The sequence below is a fragment of the Macaca nemestrina genome, chromosome 7, assembly GCF_043159975.1.
Source record: "Macaca nemestrina isolate mMacNem1 chromosome 7, mMacNem.hap1, whole genome shotgun sequence".
Lineage (NCBI taxonomy): Eukaryota > Metazoa > Chordata > Mammalia > Primates > Cercopithecidae > Macaca > Macaca nemestrina.
This window is the reverse complement of record NC_092131.1, coordinates 160,212,650-160,234,787: the sequence shown is the minus strand read 5'-3', so window position 1 is coordinate 160,234,787 and position 22,138 is coordinate 160,212,650. Positions and strand designations below refer to the sequence as shown.

Below are 22,138 nucleotides of genomic sequence, written 5' to 3'. Positions count from 1 at the left end.
ATCACTCAGTGTGTTAGCAGACAGGCCTGTGACCTTAGTGTTCTGCTCTTTCCACCTCAGCGCTGCCCTTGAGCATCAAGGAGTCCTAAATGCCTGAGGTACACGAGAGACATGGACCTGTCCCCAGGGCCCTGGTTCACACTCTGCTACCCAGGAGGTTCTTGGCAGCCAGGGCTTTGAGATCTTGCAGCTAGTGACTTGAAGATGTATTCACTCATTTACAAATAATTACTGCGGGCCTATCTTCTAGGCCCTGGGAACTTAACAGTAAGTAAAACAGACCAAAAATACCATCCTCACAGAACTGGCAGTCTGGTGTGTGAAGATGGATCCCCACCCCCAATGTAAGTTATAAGCATGAGTACAAGTTGGTGTGTGCTTTGGAAACAGTATGAGCAGTAGCAGTGATGGGGGTAGGGTTGTAATGATAAATAGGGCTGGAGGGCGACATTTGAGCGAGGCCAGAAGCCCCTTTGGTAAGCTTCTGTGAGTCACTCTCAGATTTTACCTGGTCTGAAAGAAACAATTCAAAGGCCTAGGGTCCCTGGTTGATCTTGTGTGTCCTGCTCCCTGTCTATGCTGCCCCGTGCATAGCTCATCCCGTCCGGGGGATGGAGAGTGGTAGGAGGTGGATCCTGTGGGAATCCTGGGCTCTGTGGTAGCAGCAGGCCTGGACCTGTGTAGGGAAGGGGGATGTTGAAGGCTTGGCCCTTCCTGGGCAGTAGGCCCAGCACCTGGCGCCAGTACTCCACAGCGTGACTCCCCCAGGCTGAGGCCTTACACCCTCCCCGTGAGAGTGAGCAGCCGCCCTGCACCCTCGGGTGCTGAGTTGCGGGACTCGGCTGGGTGGGCCAACCCAGCCCTTGGCATGTGGTGGATCCCAGCCAGCACTGCAGCAAGGGCTCACCCTGCTGGGCAGGGTCAGGGGATGTGGAGGGAAAGATTGATACAAACCGTGCCCCGCGCTCCTCTCCCCAGCTGACCTAGGAGCTTGCTCAGAATTCACCAAGAAGGCTGAGAGGGCTCCTTGGTGCTTCTGAGAACAGGTCGGGAGGGCGTCAACAAGCCAAGCACACAGGGAGCCCTGGCCATGCTGCTGTCACTTCAGCATCTGTGTTATCGTCCCTGCATGTGGAGCTGTGGCCGTGGTTGCATGCTCTCTTTCTTTCTCTTGTTGGATGGCTTCCAAATATCAATAATTAGAAACAAAAATAGTTGCTTAAGGGACGACCTCTGGTGTTTCCTTTTCTTGCTTAGCTCTTCCATGGCACACCTGAGAATTTCTTAGGCTATACTGGGAGCAGGGGGATGTTAGAGGAGGGAGAGATTGCCTCATTGCCATTGCCTCTAGCCAGTCATCCTTCTATCTACGTAGTGTTCCTACATACACACACACACACCATTCACCCTTCTCCTTCCACCATGGAGCTGAACTAGAAGAAGGAGGAAACAGGATATTGTGTCCCAGGAAGACTGAGTTTGTATGCAGTGACTTGGAAAGTGTTTTAAGCAGTCTGATGCACTACCCTTTAAAGGCTTGAAATGCTGCTTTGGGATGAGAATTAAGGGAAAACTCACAAGCTTGCAAATAGAGCCCACTTTTTCTGGATTTGGGATACGGTTGGCTGGATTATGCATTGAGTCAATTCAATTAGATCAACTCTCAGCTGAAGCCCTTTACCATTGTTCCTGTGTAACTCATCAGAAAGCTAGGGAACCTGTCCCCATTTAGACTGAGCCTTTGCTGGAGAGAGGAGCCTGCAGAGGGCCTCAGGTCAGCACAGACTGCAAGAAGGTTCAGAAAATGTTGGTTAACCACTGAGAACTTTCTGGGCTCTGAATTCATGATGGTGGCAGGCCTGGGGCTATTACTTTTCATATACTGCATAAAGTATTAAAACATAAATGTCTAAATCTGGCTGGGCACAGTGGCTCACGCCTGTAATCCCAGCACTTTTGGAGGCCAAGATGGGTGGATCACCTGAGGTCAGGAGTTTGAGACCAGCCTGACCAATATGGTGAAATCACATCTCTACTAAAAATACAAAAAAATTAGCCAAGCTTGCTGATGGGTGCCTGTAATCCCAGCTACTCGGGAGGCTGAGACAGGAGAATTGCTTGAACCCGGGAGGTGGAGGATGCAGTGAGCCAAGATCACATCACCGTACTCCAGCCTGAGCGACAAGAGCAAAACTCCATCTCAAAAAAAAAGAAAAAAAATCTAAATATGTGGACTTTGAACTCTGTTATAATTTTCTTTCTTTCTTTCTTTCTTTTTTGAGACGGAGTCTCACTGTCCCCCAGGCTGGAGTGCAGTGGTGTGATCTCGGCTCACTGCAAGCTCCACCTCCCGGGTTCCCACCATTCTCCTGCCTCAGCCTCCTGAGTAGTTGGGACTACAGGCGCCCGCCACCACGCCCAGCTAATTTTTTGTATTTTTAGTAAGAGACAGGGTTTCACTGTGTTAGCCAGGATGGTCTCGATCTCCTGACCTTGTGATCCACCCGCCTTGGCCTCCCAAAGTGCTGGGATTACAGGCGTCAGCCACCGTGCCTGGCTCTGTTATAATTTTCATGTGCCTGCTCAAGAGCGATGGGGTGCAGAGTTTCCAAAGCCATCTTGCTTTTGTCATACTTTTTTTTTTTTTTTTTTTTTTTTTTTTTTGAGACAGAATCTAGTTCTTATCTCCCAGGCTGGAGTGCAATGGCATGATCTCGACTCACTGCAACCTTCACCTCCCAGGTTCAAGCAATTCTCCTACCTCAGCCTCCCAAGTAGCTGGGATTACAGGCACCTGCCACCACACCTGGCTTATTTTTGTATTTTTAGTAGAGATGGGGCTTCACCATGTTGGCCAGCCTGGTCTTGAACTCCCGACCTCAGGTGGTCTGCCTGTCTCAGCCTCCCAAAGTGCTGGGATTATAGCCATGAGCCACTGTGCCCGGCCTGTTATAATTTTTAAAACCCTCCTGACTGTGACATTCTAGAAGGGGAAGCAGGAGACTAGAAGGTGGTATAAAAAGAGAAAGGAGTTCAAGACTAGCCTGGGCAACATGGCAAAACCCCATCTCTACAAAAAAATACAAAAATTAACTGGGTGTGGTGGCATGTGCCTGTAATCCCAGCTACTTGGGAGGCTGAGGTGGGAGGATTGCTTGTCCAGGAGGTCGAGGCTGCAGGGAGCTGTGATGGTGCCATGGTGCCACTGCACTCCAGCCTGGGTGACAGAGCAAGACCCTGCCTCCAAAAAGAAAAAAAAAGAAAGAAAGGAAGGAAGGGCTAAGCAGGGTGGCATGAGCCTGTAATCCCAACTACTTGGGAGGATGAGGCAGCAGGATTACTTGAGTCCAGGAGTTCAAGACCAGCTTGGGCAACATAGTGAGACCTGGTCTCAAAAAAACGGAAAAAGGAAACAGGAACAAGGAAAGAGTAGGAAATGGAGAAAGAAGGAGAAAAAAAAAAAAAAAAACAGGAAGAGTTGAGGGGTTAGAGGAGAAAAGCGACTCAGGAATTTCACAGCTATTGGTCAGCCTGGCAGTTCTGGGCATATCTGGTCACATCGGAGGTCCCAGTGTCCCCAAATTTGCATATTGAAGTGGTTTATTGAGCCCAAGATGCTTAGCACTCACTAGCAACTTGCACCTACCTCCCTTCAAGCTTCCAGCCAGTAGTGGCATTCAGATATGGGGGCTGCAATGGGGTCCTACTAGGGAAAGTTAGGTCTGGGGGTAGTAGCTGTCTGCTCTTTCTCTCCTCCCTGCCTTTCCTATTCGCAGCCTCCAGGCTTGCTCTTGTTTGCTAGTTCCAGTGTTAACGAAGAGTTGAGGCAGAAGGGGCAACGGGCCAGGGCCTGCTGACAGCCAAGAAGCCTGAAGAGAAGCTGCCTGGCTGTTGGCCTTTGGCTTCTTGCCCCTGATTCCTACTACCCAGCTTCCGTCTCCAGAGCTGCCTCTGGAAAGGCAGGACCTGATTCCATCCAGCAGCCTTGCTGCCTGGCGGGAGAGGTTGCCCCCCCCTTCTCTGTGAGGCAGGCAGAGTCCCTGATTGTCTGCTTCTGGCAGTCGGGGGGCTCTTCTCAGGTTTTTTGGGGCCAGGGATTCTCAGGGTGGGGCTTGGGACCTCCGTGGCACTGTAGGGCTTTCCCAGGCCTTCTCAGGCTATCTCTATCCCTCTACCCCATCTTACTGAGACTTTCTGCTATGTGGCCCCTGCCTGGCCTCCCACTTCCTTCCTCATTCAACACATACAGGGTGTGGGGGGCCAGCTCTTGCCAAGTACACACATGGGTGCACATGTGAGAGACCTTACATCTTCAGGCACACATGCTTGATACACGTGTGACCCCAAGCCTGTGAACGGGCTGTGCACCTGAGGCCTGCTTTGTCCAAATCACATTTCTTCTCCCCTCCTACACCCCTTCCTGGGGTATATGGAAGGGCTGCGGGATGGCCTGTGTCCCTGCCAGCCCTTTGTGGGTATGGCCAGAGATAGAGCTGGTATTTAGGGGCCTGGTTCAGGGACAGGCTTCCAGGGAGTCCTTGTGACTCTCATGGGGCTACAGAGATAGGCCCTCTTGGTGGGGAAAAGGAGCAAGAACAGGTTGCCAGGAGAAAGCAGTGGAGGCTGGGCGAGGTGGCTCATGCCTGTAATCCCAGCGCTTTGGGAGGTAGATCACTTGAGCTCAAGAGTTTGAGACCAGCCTGGGCAATGTGGCAAGATCCTGTGTCTACAAAAAAAAAACAAAGATTAGCTGGCATGGTGGCACATGCTTGTGGTTCCAGCTACTAGGGAGGCTAAGGTGGGAGGATTGCTTGAGCCTGGGAAGTTGAGGCTGCACTGAGCCATGTTTGCACCACTGCACTCCTGCTGGGGTGACAGAGTGAGACCCTGTCTCAAAAAAAAAAAAAAAAAAAAAAAAAAAGCAGTGGAGCCCTTGTGCTGTCTCTACCCAGCTCCCTCTGCTGGGTGACTGGAAGTCCTGGGTGGCCTGGAGGGCTCCTGGGGGAGCTGTGGTTTGGTGCTGAGCCTGTTGTCTGCTCATCCCCTCAGGTGTGTGGTTGTGTTGTTCAATCCCCGGAAACACAAACAGCACCACATCCTCAACAGTTCCAGGTAAATGGGCCGGGTCCCCAGGATGCCTCTTCCTTCTAGGAGCTATGAGAAGGGCACTATCTGGAGTTTCTGTGGCTCTGGGGGCTGGGACCTGGTTGGAGCGTAAGGTCAGATGCGGAAGTGCCACATGTGCCATTGGTGTCTGCTGGTCTCACCTTTTGAGAGGCTGGGAGTGGGCTAGGCTTAGGCCAGGATGCCAGTGCCCCTCTGAGCCTGCCCCATCTCTTGCAGGAAAACCATCACTGCCCTTGCCTTCTCCCCTGATGGCAAGTACTTGGTCACTGGAGAGGTGAGTGAGGAAGAGGGCTGGCAGTACTGTAAAGAGGGCAGGTGTCCTGGCCTCAGCAGAGAGCTGCGGTCCTAGGCCTGCTCTCACTTTGGCTTCTGAAACAGACACCAAATCCTGGTTTTCGCTCTACCTTAAAACAGTGGTTCTCAAGCTTTAGTGTACATCAGAATCACTTGGAGGGCTTGTGAAAGCACACATCGCTAGGCTGGTCCTCAGAGTTTCTGCTTCTGTAGGTCTGGGATGGGGCTCCGAAATGTGCATTTGTAAGAAATTCCAAGATAGTACTGATGCTGCTGGTCAGGGAAGGGTGCTTTGGAAACCACTGCCTTAACTATTCCTTACCCCCGGGGGCCCCCTGCTGGGCTCAGGAGGAACGCCTCTGTCCCGGCAGCAAATAGACCTGAGTGGTAGTGGCTGTCAATGCTGGCTGCCCATCAGAACCATTCAGGGAGCCTTGAATAACTAGAAGTACAGATGGGCACCCAGAGATGCTGACTAAACTCCAGGGCCACTTTCTCCCTGATAATCACTGTTGCTCTCAGATCTTTACCATATTTCCTCTGTACCCTGCCCTGACTTTTGGCCGGGAGAATGATGGTATCCAGTGACTGAGGAGGCGAGGGCCCCACTCTGGAAAACAAACGGGGGCTGTATGCCTGTGGAGAACTCAAGAACTCACTTCCAGTTCTTGCCTCCTTGCAGAGTGGGCACATGCCCGCCGTGCGGGTTTGGGACGTGGCAGAGCGCAGCCAGGTGGCCGAGCTGCAGGAGCACAAGTATGGTGTGGCTTGTGTGGCTTTCTCTCCTAGCGCCAAGTACATCGTCTCTGTGGGCTACCAGCATGACATGATCGTCAACGTGTGGGCCTGGAAGGTGAGTGGCTGGGTGGGATGGCCTGGCAGCCTCACAGGGGTCAAGTGTCAGCTGAGGAGGCAAGAAACTGCTGGCCTGCATGGCTCCACTCCACCCCACTGAACCATTCTCATTCTGGAAAGTTATTTGAAGCAGAAAAGAGCAACCATGTGGCCAAGCATGTTGGTGGAAGGAGCTAACTTTATGCCTTCAAGGACTTCTGCAGGAAATGAATCTTTTCAGCTCCTCTAGAAAGGGATTATTTCCCCACCCCTCTTTTTCTGGCCAGTAAATTCTGGAAAGAAACACTTTTTCAAGTACAAATTCGAATTCTCCTCCATTCTCTGAGTCACTGTCTTCTTAGCTCCAAGAGACAGGGCCTTGATTCTTCCTTTGGCATCCCCTCTAGAAAAACATTGTGGTGGCCTCCAACAAGGTGTCCAGTCGGGTGACAGCAGTGTCCTTCTCTGAGGATTGCAGCTACTTTGTCACTGCAGGCAACCGGCACATCAAATTCTGGTATCTCGATGACAGCAAGACCTCAAAGGTGAGGTGCTAAAGCTGCGAGTAGCCACCAAGTCCCCGGCCAGGGCCTGCCCAGCCCACCCCAGGAGACTCTGGCCGACTTGGGCCTCTCTCTGCATTCCCAGCAGTCATGCAGAAGTTTTGGATGAGCCAGATGCTGTCTGGGCTGAGGAGTAGGCCCAAAGAGCAAGGGGGTGCTGGAGGCATCCCCTGTCCTCTCCTAGGGCCTGGTTTCCAGGGGCAGGCTCTGGGGTGGATAGGGGGGTAACAGTGGTGTACCTCCACAGGTGAATGCCACTGTGCCCCTGCTGGGCCGCTCAGGGCTGCTGGGAGAGCTGCGGAACAACCTATTCACTGATGTGGCCTGTGGCAGAGGGAAGAAGGCGGACAGCACCTTCTGCATCACGTCCTCGGGGCTGCTGTGCGAGTTCAGTGATCGAAGGCTTTTGGACAAGTGGGTGGAGCTGAGGGTAAGTACCTCTGTCCCCAGGGGTAGGGTCTACCCATGTCTCAGCTTAGGGGAGAACTAGTGCCCAGGGCTTCAGTCTAGGGGCTGGGCCCTCATGCATACGGGAGATCCCAGGAGAATGAAGCTTGGGGGAGCTAGAGCTTGGCCCAGTTCCAGCCCTTGGTGATCTGTGTAACTGCCTCCTCTCTGCTCTTTCTGTCTCTCTTTCCCCTGCTTTCCTCTTCTGCTCAGAACACAGACAGCTTCACAGTAAGTGGTGCCTGCACCCTCCTCTCTTTCTCATGCTGTTTCTTTCTCTTCACTGGGCTTTTCTTACTGGATCCTCTGGTGCCTAGAAGAATCCTCGATTCCTATCCCCTGGCTGGACAGGGCTGAGGGCTCAGAATAGAGCAGCTGGGCAGCTTTTCCCTTGCCCCTGCCTTGGCCGGTCCCTCCTCTTGGCAGGTGGCTGTTGATGGGCGGGGAGGAGAGAAGACTGAGTGGGCAGGTGGCCTTGCTGAGCTGAGCCACTCTGCCCACAGACCACAGTGGCCCACTGCATCTCTGTGAGCCAAGACTACATCTTCTGTGGCTGTGCTGATGGCACCGTGCGCCTTTTCAACCCCTCTAACCTGCACTTCCTTAGCACCTTGCCCCGACCCCATGCTCTGGGGACAGACATTGCCAGCATCACTGAGGCCAGGTGAGCTATGTGGGCCCCCCTTCCTCCATTCGTAGCCTTACCCCTGCCCAGTCTTTCTTGTCAGTGCCTCAGGGAGCAGGCGAAGAGTGTACTGATGCCCCAGAGATGACTGGGAACACCTCTTTAGACAGAAGAATTTGGGTTTATTGGTACTTGTTGCAACCAAGGAGACCCCACCCTGTGGAGAACTGTGGAGAGTCTCAGTAAGTGGGTGTTAGAAGGGGCATATGGGATTTGGGCTTGCGTTGGGTGATTTTAGGAGTAGTTCAAGGGATTGAAGTATTCTGGTTGGATGCTGTCAGGAACTAGGGGCAATTCTACAGTGGCACATCTTGTTAATTTATCTAAGAGGTGAAGGAAAGGTATGGGGCTAAAGCTGTATTTGGTCAGGAAGCCGCCAGCAGTCATGTAGACGGGAAAGGCGGTGTTTGGTCACTGTCGTGGTTTGTGTGGTGATCTGGTTTTCATCTGTGCACAGAGTAGTCTTGGTTTGGTTTTGCCCCATCACAGCCATAGAATTACCTGTCTAACGTTGGTGTTCTGTGAAGCTGTTCGTCCGAACACCATGGCCCAGCAGCTAGTGCCGGGTCAGGTTCCTGCTAATGGCTAGTAGGGGCTCCTTTCTTCTCTCAAGCAACTACTTCCAAACCTGCAGGTCTGGGAAGGGCTCCTCACGCACTGCTCCTTCCATTGTGGATTGGCTTCTCTTTTCAGTCCCTTCAGTCTCACTAGTGTGCCCTGTCCTCTCCCTACAGTCGCCTCTTCTCTGGAGTGGCCAATGCCAGGTATCCAGACACCATTGCCTTGACCTTTGATCCTACTAATCAGTGGCTGTCTTGTGTGTACAACGATCATAGCATTTATGTTTGGGATGTGAGGGACCCCAAGAAAGTGGGCAAGGTGTACTCGGCTCTGTATCATTCTTCCTGCGTCTGGAGTGTGGAGGTATGTGGGCTGGCTGGCTGGCTGGAGACTGGCCAGGTTGGCTGGGATACCATTTTGAGGACAGAAAGTAGGGATCCCCAAGTATAATCTTAGATTCCTGCTGCCTCCCTGTTTCTCCAGTGAATTCCCTGGGATAGATCCCGGGGACTGAATTTGAATGTTACAGGCTTCCCCAGTGTGCCCCATCTTTAGTTTTGCCTCGGTGATCTTGAACAAGTTATTGAATTTGACCAAGCCTCAGTTTCCTCAACTGTAAAATGGTGTACTTGCTTCACCTAATTGTTCTAAGAATACAATGAAATAATGTAAGTGGGAGGCATAGAAGAGTGCCTGATTTATAGTGGGTGCTTCCCCTTGGTCATAATGAAGAGTATATACTAGCTATGTATGGCCTGTGACAGGCACTGGACTAAGTCCTGGCCACCATTCCCTCTTTCGTCCCATTCCCTTTCATCTCCTTGGGTAGGCAGAGGACTGCTCCCAAATGGAGGTCTGATTGTGTTCCCTCGGCCCCTTCAGGTCTACCCCGAGGTGAAGGACAGTAACCAGGCCTGCCTGCCCCCTAGTTCCTTCATTACCTGCTCCTCAGACAACACCATCCGCCTATGGAATACAGAGAGCTCCGGGGTGCATGGCTCCACCCTCCACCGAAACATCCTCAGCAGTGTGAGCCCTGAGGCTGTGGGGCCCTGCTTCACCCTCAGTGCCCCCCTCCCCACAGCTTTTGCACGTTGTTATTGGGAACGGGTCCCTAGGTCTTGGCTTTCCAGCCTTCATTTGGCTGTGCTCTGTGGTCCAAGGGTTTGTTTTGCCCAGCTGTCTTGCCCCTTACAGCTGTACTGGTCAGGCCTGCCTCATCTACCTCTTCTAACCTGTTCCACTAGGACCTCATTAAAATCATCTATGTGGATGGGAACACCCAGGCCCTGCTGGACACAGAGCTGCCTGGAGGAGAAAAAGCGGATGCGTCCCTGATGGATCCCCGCGTGGGCATCCGCTCGGTGTGTGTCAGCCCCAATGGACAGCATCTAGCATCAGGGGACCGTATGGGCACACTTAGGTAATGCCAGGCCCTGGGTGGGTACTGACTGCCGCTCGTGGTGCAGAGTCAGGTGTTTAGAACTTTACAGAGGGTTGGGCTCAAAAAGGTTGGGCAACAAGATACTTATTTACAAGGGAAAGGTAGTAACTTTACAATGAGTAAACCTAGCAGAAATCATCTTCCCCAAGTGGTCATATCACTAACATCCTCATATCAACATCCTCATGTCGACATCATGATGCCCGTAATAGGATGTACTAGGAAGAATGTGGCATTGTTTCTGTGGTATTCTTACCAAAAATGCATAAACTCAATGTAGGCGTGAGAAAACATCCAACAAACTCAAATTGAGGTACATACCACAGAGTAACTGATCAGTACTCTTCAAAAGCATCAAGATCATGAAAAGTAAAGAAAGACTGGAGAACTGTTGCAGACCACAGAAATCTAAGGAGAAGTAACTAAATGCAATTTGGACTCTGGATAGGATCTGGAGTCAAGAAAAAGGACATAGCAGGAAAACTGGGGAAATTTGAAGAAGTTTTCTAATTAATAGTATTATACCAACATAAATTTCCTAGTTTTGATAATTACACTCTTGTTATGTAAGATGTTAACGTTAGGGAAAGCTGGGTAAGGGCAATATGGAAGCGCTCTGTTCTTTCAGCAACTTTTCTCTAAGCCTAAAAGTTCACAAAAAGGAAAAAGGTAGGAGGAGAAAATGTAGAAGTGGGCGTGAGTCCTTCTTCCTGCGACCTGGCCATCGCCTCTTCCCACCTCTCCTCATCTTTGCAGGGTGCACGAACTTCAGTCCCTGAGTGAAATGCTGAAGGTGGAGGCCCATGACTCTGAGATTCTGTGCCTGGAGTATTCTAAGCCAGACACAGGTCAGGAGAATGCCCGGAATGGCACAGGGCTCCTGCAGTCCTGCCGGTGCCACTTATATTTGTCCTGGCTCTTGGATGTGGGGTCGGTAATCTTTGGATCATTGTGTCTTTGCTGGTTTAGAGGAGGACAGTTCTGTCCTTGCTCTGTGGTTCACATGGCTTGGGGATATGGGGCTCAGTTCCCTTGGGGCTCTTTGCCAGGCCCAGATAAGGGCTGTTCAGGGCACTCATGGCTGATGGAGTTCTTCCATCCCCAGGTCTGAAACTGCTAGCATCGGCGAGCCGGGACCGGCTGATCCACGTGCTGGATGCCGGGCGGGAATACAGCCTACAGCAGACACTGGACGAACACTCATCCTCCATCACTGCTGTCAAGTTTGCAGGTGCAGGCAGGGTGAATGAGACACATCCTGCCACACTCAGCCCTGCTGCCATCTGCCTCCCATCTCCATGAGAAGGGTCTGCCAGTCGTTGGGGAGTGTTGGACAGCAGCTGGGAGGCCTGGAACTGGTTGGGAAGATAGGTGGACCAGAGACTCTCAGTGCAGGGACTTGAGCCAACCAGGTTGGACTGAGGAGAGGGAGAAAGGAAATTCCAGGTTTAATTTAGTTGGTTTTCCCTGGCATGTAGAGTAGCTTGATGGGGGATCTCATGGAGGGAAGGTGGGAGACAGGCTGCTCCCATGTGTGAGAACAGTGGGAACAGCTGGGCCTCCCTCCTTCATAGCCAGCGATGGGCAAGTCCGCATGATCAGCTGTGGAGCCGACAAGAGCATCTACTTCCGCACTGCGCAGAAGGTGAGGGCACTGGGCTTTCCTGAGAGGGGCGGGGCAGGGCAGGGTCTGCCATTCCCTGCCTAAGGTTACAAGAGGTGAAGGGAGGCGCAAGTAGGGCTCTTGGGGCCTGGTGAGGCATTTGGGTGTGGGCCTGTCCACATGCTCCACCCCTGCAGTCTGGAGATGGAGTGCAGTTCACACGGACACACCACGTGGTGCGGAAGACGACGCTCTATGACATGGATGTGGAGCCCAGCTGGAAGTACACGGCCATCGGCTGCCAGGACCGAAATATTCGGTGGGCGTCCCCTCCTCCGACTCTCTGCCCACGTTCCTTCATCGCCCTAGGGGGTCAGCTCTGTGCAGCTAAGTTCCCACATCTGTCGTTCTGTACAGGACTTTGTACCCCCTTGAGCCTACAATACTTTGCCTCACCCAAGAGGTGGTAGCCCGTTTGCTGCTGCTGGTAGCTCCCAGAGAGTGTAGACTGGCAGCGAAAGCTGGCACTTCCATCCCCCAGGCGTGTTCCACCTTCACTGCCTCCTCACGTGAAAGAGACTGTGTTTCTTACAGGATATTTAACATCAGCAGCGGGAAGCAGAAGAAGCTGTTTAAAGGGTCACAGGGTGAGGATGGCACACTCATCAAGGTAAGGACCCAGGAGGGGGCACCGGATAGGGGATCGGGGACAGAGTGGTGCTGGATGGGAGGGACTGGTACATCCCGTGTCCTCCAGCTGCACACCCTGCTCCTCAGGTGCAGACAGACCCCTCAGGGATCTACATTGCCACCAGCTGTTCCGACAAGAATCTCTCCATTTTTGACTTCTCCTCAGGCGAGTGTGTGGCCACCATGTTTGGCCACTCAGGTGAGTATAGTCCTGAATACCTGAGTAGAAGCTGATACCTGCATAAACCTGAGTGAGTTCTACCCCTGAAACTTCACTCTTCTGTTAGTTTCTTGGGACCCACAGAGCCACCTACCCCTACCCTGCAGCCAACCCCCGTGTCCACTGTTGGGACGGAGAGGACTTGGTTGGGAATTTAAGGTGGCTTATAGGCTGTATTCTTTGTTCTTCACAGAGATTGTCACTGGCATGAAATTTAGTAATGATTGCAAACATCTCATCTCTGTGTCTGGGGACAGGTGAGCAGAAGCCAGCTTCCCTGAGAGGCAGATTCTTACTCTGCCACAGCACCCTGCCCTCCCCTCTCTTCATTTTAGTGATGTCTCTGGGAAGTGGGGTTAACAGGAATATCTCTTGGCTGTGCCTGACCTGAAGTGGAGGGTGGCTCTGGTCTCCTTGCCAGCCATGGATAAGGGGAACGAATGGCACTGCCCCCTTCAGAGTTCTGCCCACCCCCGCTTCAGCCAACTGTGTGGCTTTACCCTAGCTGCATATTTGTGTGGCGCCTGAGCTCTGAGATGACCATCAGCATGAGGCAGCGTCTGGCCGAGCTGCGCCAGCGTCAGCGGGGCGGCAAGCAGCAAGGACCATCCTCTCCCCAAAGGGCTTCTGGACCCAACCGGTGAGAACAGAATGTGGGCAAGTGATGGGTGGGTGTGCAGATGGTTTGCTGGGAGCTTACCGCACTTCCTCCATGCTCTGGGCCTGCCGTTCACAACTCTGTCTCCCAAGACCTTACCTCTCACACAAGGATCCATGATGTCAGCCTCTTCCCCCTGTTGAGTCTCCTCTCCCCCCACTGAATCTTGTCTTCCCCGCCGTTGAGTCTCCTCTTCCTTCTTCCCCCATTAAGCCTCCTCTCCCCCTGTTGAGTCTTCTATCCCCATGCCCTTCCTTGTCTCGGACTCAGGCACCAGGCCCCATCGATGCTGTCTCCTGGACCTACTCTCTCATCAGACAGTGACAAGGAGGGAGAAGATGAGGGGACTGAAGAAGAACTTCCAGCACTGCCCGTCCTTGCCAAGAATACCAAGAAAGCACTGGGTCCGTGGCAGTTGGGTGTGGGGGCAGATAGTCCCTCGTTGGTATAATGGCTAGATATGGTTTTTCTGGGACTCTGGGGTGAGAGCGGTGTGAGCTGAGGAAACTGAGGCATCATTGTGGCCACACACGGTATGGGTTGATGGGGCCAGGGCTCCAGGGGTGGGTGGGCAGGAGACACCTGCCCTGACTGCCTGTTTCTGTCTAGCCTCGGTCCCCAGCCCTGCCTTGCCCCGAAGCCTGTCCCACTGGGAGATGAGTCGGGTGAGTCGCCATTGTTAAAGTGTTCTTCCAAGGTTAGAGGAGGCAAAGGAAGGTGTGAGAACGGGCCTTTCTGGGCCTGGTAGGGGTATTGGGGCATGGGGTCTGCCCACATGCTGCACTCCTGTATCCAAGGAAGGCCTTGTCAGGGAAGTTGAAGCAGCTGGGCCAGTCCTGGGTACGGGGGTGAAGAAAGCCCAGGTATTTCCTTCTTGTGGACCAGATGAGGTGGATGGAACACAGAGTTAGTCAGCCCTGGGGAGGTGTGGCACTTATTCAGCTGCCTGGTGCCTGGAAGTAAATATCAGAGAACAGCTCAAGGTGGAGAGGACAAAGGGCCTCTAAGCCAGATAGAACTAAAGTGCAGGAAATCAAGGATCCAAAGAGCGGAGATCTGGAGAAACAGTAGTTCTAAAGACCCCGGTTAGGAGGTAAGCAGAGAACTTCCAGAATAGTTAGAGGGAAAAGGCCATGAGGGGACCCATAACTGAGTGACTGCTCTGGGGTGGCCAGAGGGGGATCAAGGTTCAGAGCAAGTCCCCAAGCACCAGTACCTTCCGTTGTCAGCAACAGTTTCACAGAGTGATGATGCTGTGATGTCTCTGGAGCATCCTGACCGTCCAGGGGTCTCAGGCCTGGGCTATAGGTTTGTCCTTGGTGCTGTGAAGGGACTTTGGGGCCCCCAGCCATTGGAGCGATTAGGGTAGAGAGGCAAAAGTGAGGTAGAGAGGCAAAAGGAGTGGTTGGGGTAGACAGGCAGAAGTGGCCTTTGCCCTGGGCTGGGTTTCTTGGAGGACTTTTGGTCGTAAGTGGTTGCTGGTGGGGCCGTCCTCAGAGCAGGAGACTTTGAGAGACCTCTGAGGCGTCCGTGATACCAGGTGAAGGCTGAGACTAGAGGTTCATGTGCCCGAGGATGTGGAGTGCAGCTAAGAGCATGAACTCTGGAGCCAGACTAACCTGCAGGCCACTTCCTGCCTGTGGGATGCGGCCTGGTCACTTAAGCCCCCTGCGCTTCAGTCTCCTCATCTGTAAAACAAGGATTATACTAGTGCCTGTTTCAAAAGGTTGCTGTGAGGATGAAGTAAGCTAATATGTGTAGTGTGCCAGGCACATAGTAAGGGATATGTGGATATTTGTTGATCTTACTGTGTGGTGGTTGTTACTCCTCCCCCACACCCTGCCTCCCACCAGGCACAGGAGTCCGTGGGGTTCCTGGACCCAGCTCCTGCAGCCAACCCAGGACCCAGAAGAAGGGGGCGCTGGGCTCAGCCAGGTGTGGAGCTGAGCGTTCGATCCATGCTGGACCTACGGCAGCTGGAAACACTGGCTCCAAGCCCACGGGGCCCTAGCCAGGACTCGCTGGCCACCATCTCATCTGGTCCCAGGAAGCATGGGCAGCAGGCCCTTGAAACTTCACTCACTAGCCAGGTGAGCCCGCTTTCTCCCAGCTCTCCAGAGAGCTCCAAGGGGCCTTAGGCAGCCTTTGCCACCAGCTGGGACCTGAGCACTGGTCCAGCTATGCTTGCATTGCCCCTGTGGCACATGGGTAACCTGAACTGCAAAGCCAGGATGAGGCTGGCTGGGCCATATGGTTTGGTCATCAGGGTAGGCAGGGGAGGGGTTGGGGTAGAGAGGCAAAAGTGGCCTTTGTCCTGGGCTGGGTTTCTTGGAGGACTCTTGGTATTAAGTGGTAGCTGGAGGTTGGCGGCCCAGAGTGCTAATACAGTTCATCCAGAAGCTCACATCAGCAGCTGGAGCCCAGCCTGGCTTCTTGGTGTCTGTCCTTCAGCTCCCCCTAGAATTAGTGCACAGCACATCTTTACTCACCTCCACCTCTTCTCCACGGGGAGGGTTGGCCCCCAGGATACTCAGGGCTTAACCACCAGCTACCACTGCCTCATCCGCCACCTCTTCTCACGCCAGCTGCTCTGGTAACGTCCCTTTGCCTGTTCCCAGAATGAAAAGTCCCCTCGGCCTCAGGCTTCCCAACCCTGTTCCTGTCCCCGTATTATCCGATTATTGTCACAAGAGGAAGGGGTCTTTGCCCAAGATCTGGAACCTGCACCCGTTGAAGATGGTATTGTCTACCCGGAGCCGAGTGACAGCCCCACCATGGATACCAGGTAAGGATCCTGCCCTGGCCAGACCTCGTGGGCTGTGCAGCACCCCCGTCTTCCCCTCCCTGTGAGTGTTCTTTAGTTGAGGGAGGGTTGGCCCCCAGGATACTCAGGGCTTTCCTTCTAGCTCACCACTGCCTCATCCCTCACCCTGATCACAGGCAGGAGTCCAGCAGGGCTGCTGCCCACCTCTGCTCACTGCCTTTTCTTCTCCCTGCTGGAATCCTGGCAGTGAGTTCCAGGTGCAGGCTCCAGCCCGGGGAACTCTGGGAAGAGTGTACCCAGGCAGCAGGAGCTCAGAAAAGCACAGCCCTGACAGTGCCTGCTCTGTGGACTACAGCAGCAGCTGCCTTTCCAGCCCCGAGCACCCCACTGAAGGTGAGGCTGCAGCCTGGAGGGAGGGGTCATGGTGGGTGGGGCCTGGAGGTGAGTGGGGAGGCTCTGGCAACAGATGGGTGCAGTGCAATGCCTCTCTCCCCTCCCCACACCCAGACTCTGAGAGCACGGAGCCCCTCAGTGTGGATGGCATCTCTTCAGACCTTGAAGAGCCAGCTGAGGGTGATGAAGAAGAGGAGGAAGAGGAGGGAGGCATGGGCCCCTATGGGCTGCAGGAGGGCAGCCCCCGGACTCCAGACCAGGAGCAGTTTCTGAAACAGCACTTTGAGACTCTGGCCAATGGAGCTGCTCCAGGTGTGGTCAGAGGGCCAGCATTTAGTGCCTGCAATTTGCCCTTCTCCCCTCCTTGCCTACCTGAGAGGAGGGTCCCAGGGTATAGGCAGTGGCTGGGGGTCTCAGGGAGGCAAAATCTGTGTCAAGGGCTTGATTTCTGCCCCAATTCATGATTTCTCTGACCCTGGTAGGGGCCCCAGTGCAGGTGCCAGAGAGGTCAGAGTCTCGGAGCATCTCTTCACGATACCTGTTGCAAGTACAGACCCGCCCACTCAGGTACAGAGGCCCCTCCCCCCAGCAGCAGCTCCAGCTCTCCTGGCCTCCCAGGGCTGCTGCCCTCTCCTCCAGTGTTCTCTCTCCATGCCTGGGGTGTTTAGCACTCCCAGTTTTGGGCTAACTTGGCCTTTTCCCAGCCCTGTCTGGCTTTGTGCTTGTCCTTCTCTCCTAGTGCCCTGGTGCTATCAGTTTTTCGCCATTTTGGCAGGGAGGAGCGTGGAGCCTTCTCTGTTTCTTCTTTCACATTTCCTCCCTATAGGGAACCATCCCCATCCTCCTCAAGCCTGGCACTGATGTCGAGACCAGCCCAGGTGCCACAGGCATCTGGTGAGCAGCCGAGAGGCAATGGTGCCAGTCCCCCTGGAGCACCCCCGGAGGTAGAACCGTCCTCCGGCAACCCCAGCCCCCAGCAGGCAGCCTCTGTGCTGTTGCCACGATGCCGTCTCAACTCTGACAGCAGCTGGGCTCCCAAGAGAGTGGCCACAGCCAGCCCCTTATCTGGACTCCAGAAGGCCCAGTCTGTGCACAGTCTGGTGCCACAGGGTGAGGAGCCTGCTGGGCTCAGGGCTGGGGTGTAGGGTGTGTGGAACACATGTACATGCTGGAGGAGGGAGGGCCTGGTGTGGCCCTGATGTGTCACTGTGCTGGCCACTGGGTGTCCCTTAATGGGCATGTGGAGGGGAACAGCAGCTCTTTGAGATTGGGTGTTGGCATCTGGGATGCCTTCCTCGCCACCTGACCTGCGTATACCTCTGTCTCCTTTGCAGAAAGAGATGAGGCTGGTCTACAGGCCCCTTCACCAGGCCCACTGCTCTCTCGGGAGATGGAAGCTCAGGATGGTCTGGGCTCCCTGCCCCTAGCTGATGGCCCTCCGTCTCGGCCTCACTCCTATCAGAACCCCACCACCAGTTCCATGGCCAAGATATCCCGCAGTATCTCTGTTGGGGAGAACCTGGGCCTGGTGGCTGAACCTCAAGCTCCTGCCCCCATCCGAGTCTCACCACTCAGCAAGCTGGCCCTGCCCAGCCGGGCTCACCTGGTCCTGGACATCCCCAAACCACTGCCTGACCGTCCTACCCTGGCTGCATTCTCTCCTGTCACCAAAGGCCGGACCCCTGGCGAGGCAGAAAAGCCTGGCTTCCCATTGGGCCTAGGAAAAGCTCACAGTACAACTGAGAGATGGGCCTGTTTGGGGGAGGGTACCACTGCCAAGCCTAGGACAGAGTGCCAGGCTCATCCTGGGCCCAGCAGCCCCTGTGCCCAGCAACTGCCAGTCAGCAGCCTCCTCCGAGGCCCTGAAAACTTGCCGCCCCCACCCCCTGAGAAGACTCCCAACCCCATGGAATGCACCAAGCCAGGGGCAGCCCTGAGCCAGGACTCAGGTGTGCACAGCTCCCCAGCTCTCATCTCCTGCCCCATCCTTTCTCTCCCGTCTCTGTTGGCCGCTCTCTGGCTCCATCTCATTTCTGTGGGTTCAGCTTCTGGTGTTTCTCGGCCTCTCTGCTCCCGTCTCAGGTCCATAAGTCACACCCCTGATGGTGAGACCCTCCTGCTAACCTTCATGATTTCCTTCTGACCCACTTGCCCATTCAGTGGCTTCTGAACTTGGGGCTGGCCCTCTCCTCTGGACCTTGTTTGTGTGGTGTTGGGGAGGCCATTGGAAGAGAAGGCAAGAGGAAGGGACTGAGGGCAAGTTGGGGGTGCAATGCTGAGGGCTAGGTCTCTCCTGCTCTGAGTGTCTTGGGTGCGGAGGCCTGAAAGGGCTGCATGTTGGGTCTCACTGAGCCATATCCGTCTCTTTCAGAGCCAGCGGTGAGCCTGGAGCAGTGTGAGCAGCTGGTGGCAGAGCTCCGCGGTAGCGTGCGCCAGGCCGTGCGGCTCTACCACTCGGTGGGTGTTAGGTGCCCCCCGGCAGGAGGGTGAGCACATCAGTAGTGCTGGGTGTTTCAGATAGCCATGTCCAGAATGGCATACTACTGTTCTGCTGACAGGGTGGAACACTCAAGAGCATCTTGGGCAGCATAGGTGAGGGGAGTAGAGGCCAGGCTAGCCTCTTGAACCAGGCACCTACGGTCGTTTCTGGTTAAGAGCTGGAGACTTCCCTCAGGAGGTGAGGCCTGGAGAGACCACATCTCCTAGTTGGCTCAGGACAATCCCAGTTTATGTTGTCCCAGTGTAATTATTAATGGCATCCTTTTTCATATCCACGATTTGGCCCCCTTAGACATAGGGGACAGTCCAAGAAGGCCCAAACTTTGAAAGAGAAAGCAGATTCTGCCAGAGTTGTCATAAGGAGTTGTTTGTAAGATGTAGACGGTTCTGCAATCCGATGGGATCCACTTTGGGGGTCACCCCCAGAATCTGCCGCATCCCATGTCCCCTGGCCATACATGCTGATCTTGGCAGGTAGGGTTCCCAGCTAGTCCCTTCTTCTGAGGCAGGCTGGACCGAAGTGGGACCTCTCCCTTTTATATGTCTGCTGACAGGCTCCCCCACCTCACTTCTGGGGGTCCTGTTTCAGGTGGCTGGCTGCAAGATGCCCTCAGCAGAGCACAGTCGGATCGCCCAGCTCCTCAGAGACACCTTCTCTTCAGTGCGACAGGAGCTGGAAGCCCTGGCTGGGGCAGTGCCGTCCAGCCCAGGCGGCAGCCCTGGGGCTGTGGGAGCCGAGCAGACACAGGCCCTGCTGGAGCAATACTCAGAACTGTTGCTTCGAGCCGTGGAACGGCGCATGGAACGCAAACTCTGAGTTCCGGAAGCCTGTCCCAAGTGAATGAATGCCTCAGCGATTCCAAACTGCAGCCCCTCTGCCACTCACCAAAACCCACGGGGCTGTTTGGATTGGAAAGCAGGGAGCAGTGTTCAGAGGCAAAGCAGCCTTCCCAGCCGCTCCTCATAGGGCGCCTGTATTTATTAATTTATTTCCCTGACTGTTGCCTCACTTCCTTGGAACTCCTGCCTCCACAGCCCCTCCAGTGGCAGGGACAGGTCTTGGGTCTTTGTCATCTTGGTGCTGTGAGAGGTAGGAGGGCAGCTTGCCCCATCTCGGAATCTGGGAAGGGCTGGCCCTCTCTTAGAAGCCATTTGAAATTTCTGCAGGGATCAGCTCCCTGGGGTGGAGCATACACAGGGTACTCTGGGGTCGAGGTGAGGTGATGTGGTGTTCAGGGCCCTTCAGCCAACTGTGGGCCTTCACTTCTACCTCCACTTCCCCTCTCACACCAGCTACACTCCCCTGGCTGCCAGAGCAGGGTGGTTTTCCCTAATACCTGGCAGCTCAGAAAGGCAGAGCCGTCAGGCCCTCCAGGGTGTCCCCAGCCATCAGGAGACTTGAATTGGTATTAGGACCTGAGCCCCCACATTCCACTCCTATTCTCCCTCCAAGAGGGGCCCAGCATTGTCTTTCCCTGTGACCCCTTTCTCTCCTGGCCAGAACTTGAGCCAGCTGTGGGATGTTGCTGCGGGACAGTAAGCCCTCACCTGGGCAAACATGAAGCTCTGGCCTCCTTTCCTCAGCCCCTTGTTCTTCCCTGTTCTCCAGCCGTGGACCCCAGCCGGCTGCTGGAGCCCAGAGGCCACCTTCTCCCTGCATCCTGAGTGATGCTCAGTCAGAAGCCTGTGTTGGAACATCCTTCGTTTACAGGGCCCTGGCCCACCTCCTGAGGACCTCGGCCACAGATGAGATCACACGCATGCATGTGCACACACGTACACACACACACACACACACACACACACACACACACACACCCCGCTACCTGCACAGCATGCAGTTGGGTGTTGGTTGCTAGAGTATCCGGCTGGCTGCTGTGTGCCTGGTTTGCTCACATCCTGCCTCAGCTTCATCACCCTGGCTTATGTGGAACACATATCAGGGAGCAGAAAAGGGGCACAGCACACTAAGTGAACCCAGATTCTGGATTCTTGGTGTCCACAGCCTGGCTGATAGGAGATGGCCCATAGGACACCTGGTTTAGGTAGAAGGAGCCTCCTCAAAGGCAGTGCTGGGCACCCACGGGTGTGCTGGATGCTGTGAGAGGAGGGAGGTGCCAGGGCCAAAGGAGACACTAGAAAAGTGGTAGATGGGACAGATAAGTGGCAGAGGTGAGGGGATAGGTTACAATGTAAAAGGGCAGTAATTAGGTGTGAGGGGAAGGAGATAGGGGAGCATAGGAGGTAGAGTGGGACCAAGTTGTGAGGCTGTTAAAGAGTTGAGGAAAGGTGTCTGTGGGCCTTGCTGCTCCCCTCTGCTCCAGGTAAGTCAGAGCAGCTTTACCACAGCTTCAGGCCACAAGAGCCCCTTCACCCGCGCTGCTGTGCGGTAGGCAGAAGCTTATAAAGAAATGGGTTCTGGACCAGGTGTGATGGCCCAGGCCTGTAATCCCAGCACTTTCGGAGGCCAAGGCCGGCAGATCACGAGGTCAGGTGATAGAGACAGCCTGGCCAACGTGGTGAAACACTGTCTCTACTAAAAATGCAAAACTTAGCTGGGCCTGGTGGCATGCGCTTGTAATCCCAGCTACTTGGGTGGCTGAGGCAGGAGAATCACTTGAATCCTGGAGGTGGAGGTTGCAGTGAGCCGAGATCGCGCCATTGCACTCCAGCCTGGGTGACAAAGAGAGACGCCATCTCAAAAAAAAAAAAAAAAAGAAATGGGTTCCGAAGGGTGCCCAGCTCCGAGACATCAGCCTGAGTGCGCTTGAGCTGCTCCAAACCTGGCCATTCCCCATTCCTCTAGCACCGCCACCCGCATGGCCCCGGAACTCCCGCTGCGCGCCGACCTCCCACACCAGCCGTGCCCACCGCAGGTGGGACTCAGGTTCGCTCTCTGGGCCAGGTCCTTCACGAGGAGGGAGCTTCCCTCCGCCTGATGTTTGTGAGAACGTGGCCGCCCTTTTCCTGCCCTCTGCCCCATGTGGGTGAGGGGCGTCGTGGCCTGGCCGGCGCCCCGTCCCCTTCTGCATGTCTGAGGCCACCGGCAACCGCCGCCCAACTCCAGATTCGCCCCCGCCCAGTTTTGAAAGCCCCTTATTTATAACTTTTCTACTTTGTGCAGGTCACGGCGCTTCCCGCCGCCTGTTCGGCTGCACGGGGCGGGGGGCTGTTTTTAACGTGCCCGTTTGTACTGATGTATGAACTTGTCAATAAACACAATTGTTTGTTAATCCTGGGATGCCGGCCAGTGGGTGGGGCAGGCGGAAGCAGGCGCCGCTGCTCGCTCCACCGCTTCGGTGGCGGAACCGGCTGTGCTACCAGGGCAGGACGGGGCGGGGTGCTGGGGGTGTGGC

The 22,138-nt window shown here is 54.7% G+C and overlaps 1 protein-coding gene across 6 annotated transcripts in view; it reads left to right on the top strand.

Annotated features, from left to right (window-relative positions):
* Positions 1-22,015, top strand: part of LOC105491835 (mitogen-activated protein kinase binding protein 1) — a 57,726-nt gene extending 35,711 nt beyond the window's left edge. For 2 of the 6 annotated variants that reach the window (XM_011758563.3, XM_071067054.1), the window contains 29 exons: positions 5,050-5,112; positions 5,344-5,401; positions 6,104-6,274; positions 6,663-6,800; positions 7,066-7,248; positions 7,479-7,496; positions 7,769-7,929; positions 8,685-8,874; positions 9,394-9,540; positions 9,759-9,934; positions 10,712-10,803; positions 11,061-11,186; positions 11,530-11,600; positions 11,756-11,877; positions 12,153-12,228; positions 12,336-12,447; positions 12,662-12,725; positions 12,974-13,108; positions 13,397-13,530; positions 13,736-13,791; positions 14,980-15,216; positions 15,745-15,911; positions 16,138-16,283; positions 16,398-16,595; positions 16,766-16,850; positions 17,110-17,393; positions 17,618-18,388; positions 18,655-18,740; positions 19,372-22,015. In XM_011758563.3, coding sequence (XP_011756865.2) covers positions 5,050-5,112; positions 5,344-5,401; positions 6,104-6,274; positions 6,663-6,800; positions 7,066-7,248; positions 7,479-7,496; positions 7,769-7,929; positions 8,685-8,874; positions 9,394-9,540; positions 9,759-9,934; positions 10,712-10,803; positions 11,061-11,186; positions 11,530-11,600; positions 11,756-11,877; positions 12,153-12,228; positions 12,336-12,447; positions 12,662-12,725; positions 12,974-13,108; positions 13,397-13,530; positions 13,736-13,791; positions 14,980-15,216; positions 15,745-15,911; positions 16,138-16,283; positions 16,398-16,595; positions 16,766-16,850; positions 17,110-17,393; positions 17,618-18,388; positions 18,655-18,740; positions 19,372-19,599 — 4,495 coding nt within the window. In that variant the 3' untranslated portion in view covers positions 19,600-22,015. The remainder of the gene's footprint in view (positions 1-5,049; positions 5,113-5,343; positions 5,402-6,103; positions 6,275-6,662; positions 6,801-7,065; positions 7,249-7,478; positions 7,497-7,768; positions 7,930-8,684; positions 8,875-9,393; positions 9,541-9,758; positions 9,935-10,711; positions 10,804-11,060; positions 11,187-11,529; positions 11,601-11,755; positions 11,878-12,152; positions 12,229-12,335; positions 12,448-12,661; positions 12,726-12,973; positions 13,109-13,396; positions 13,531-13,735; positions 13,792-14,979; positions 15,217-15,744; positions 15,912-16,137; positions 16,284-16,397; positions 16,596-16,765; positions 16,851-17,109; positions 17,394-17,617; positions 18,389-18,654; positions 18,741-19,371) is intronic. The other 4 variants (XM_071067056.1, XM_071067057.1, XM_071067055.1 and 1 more) reach the window with 4 other exon arrangements.
* The last annotated feature ends 123 nt before the right edge of the window (positions 22,016-22,138 follow it).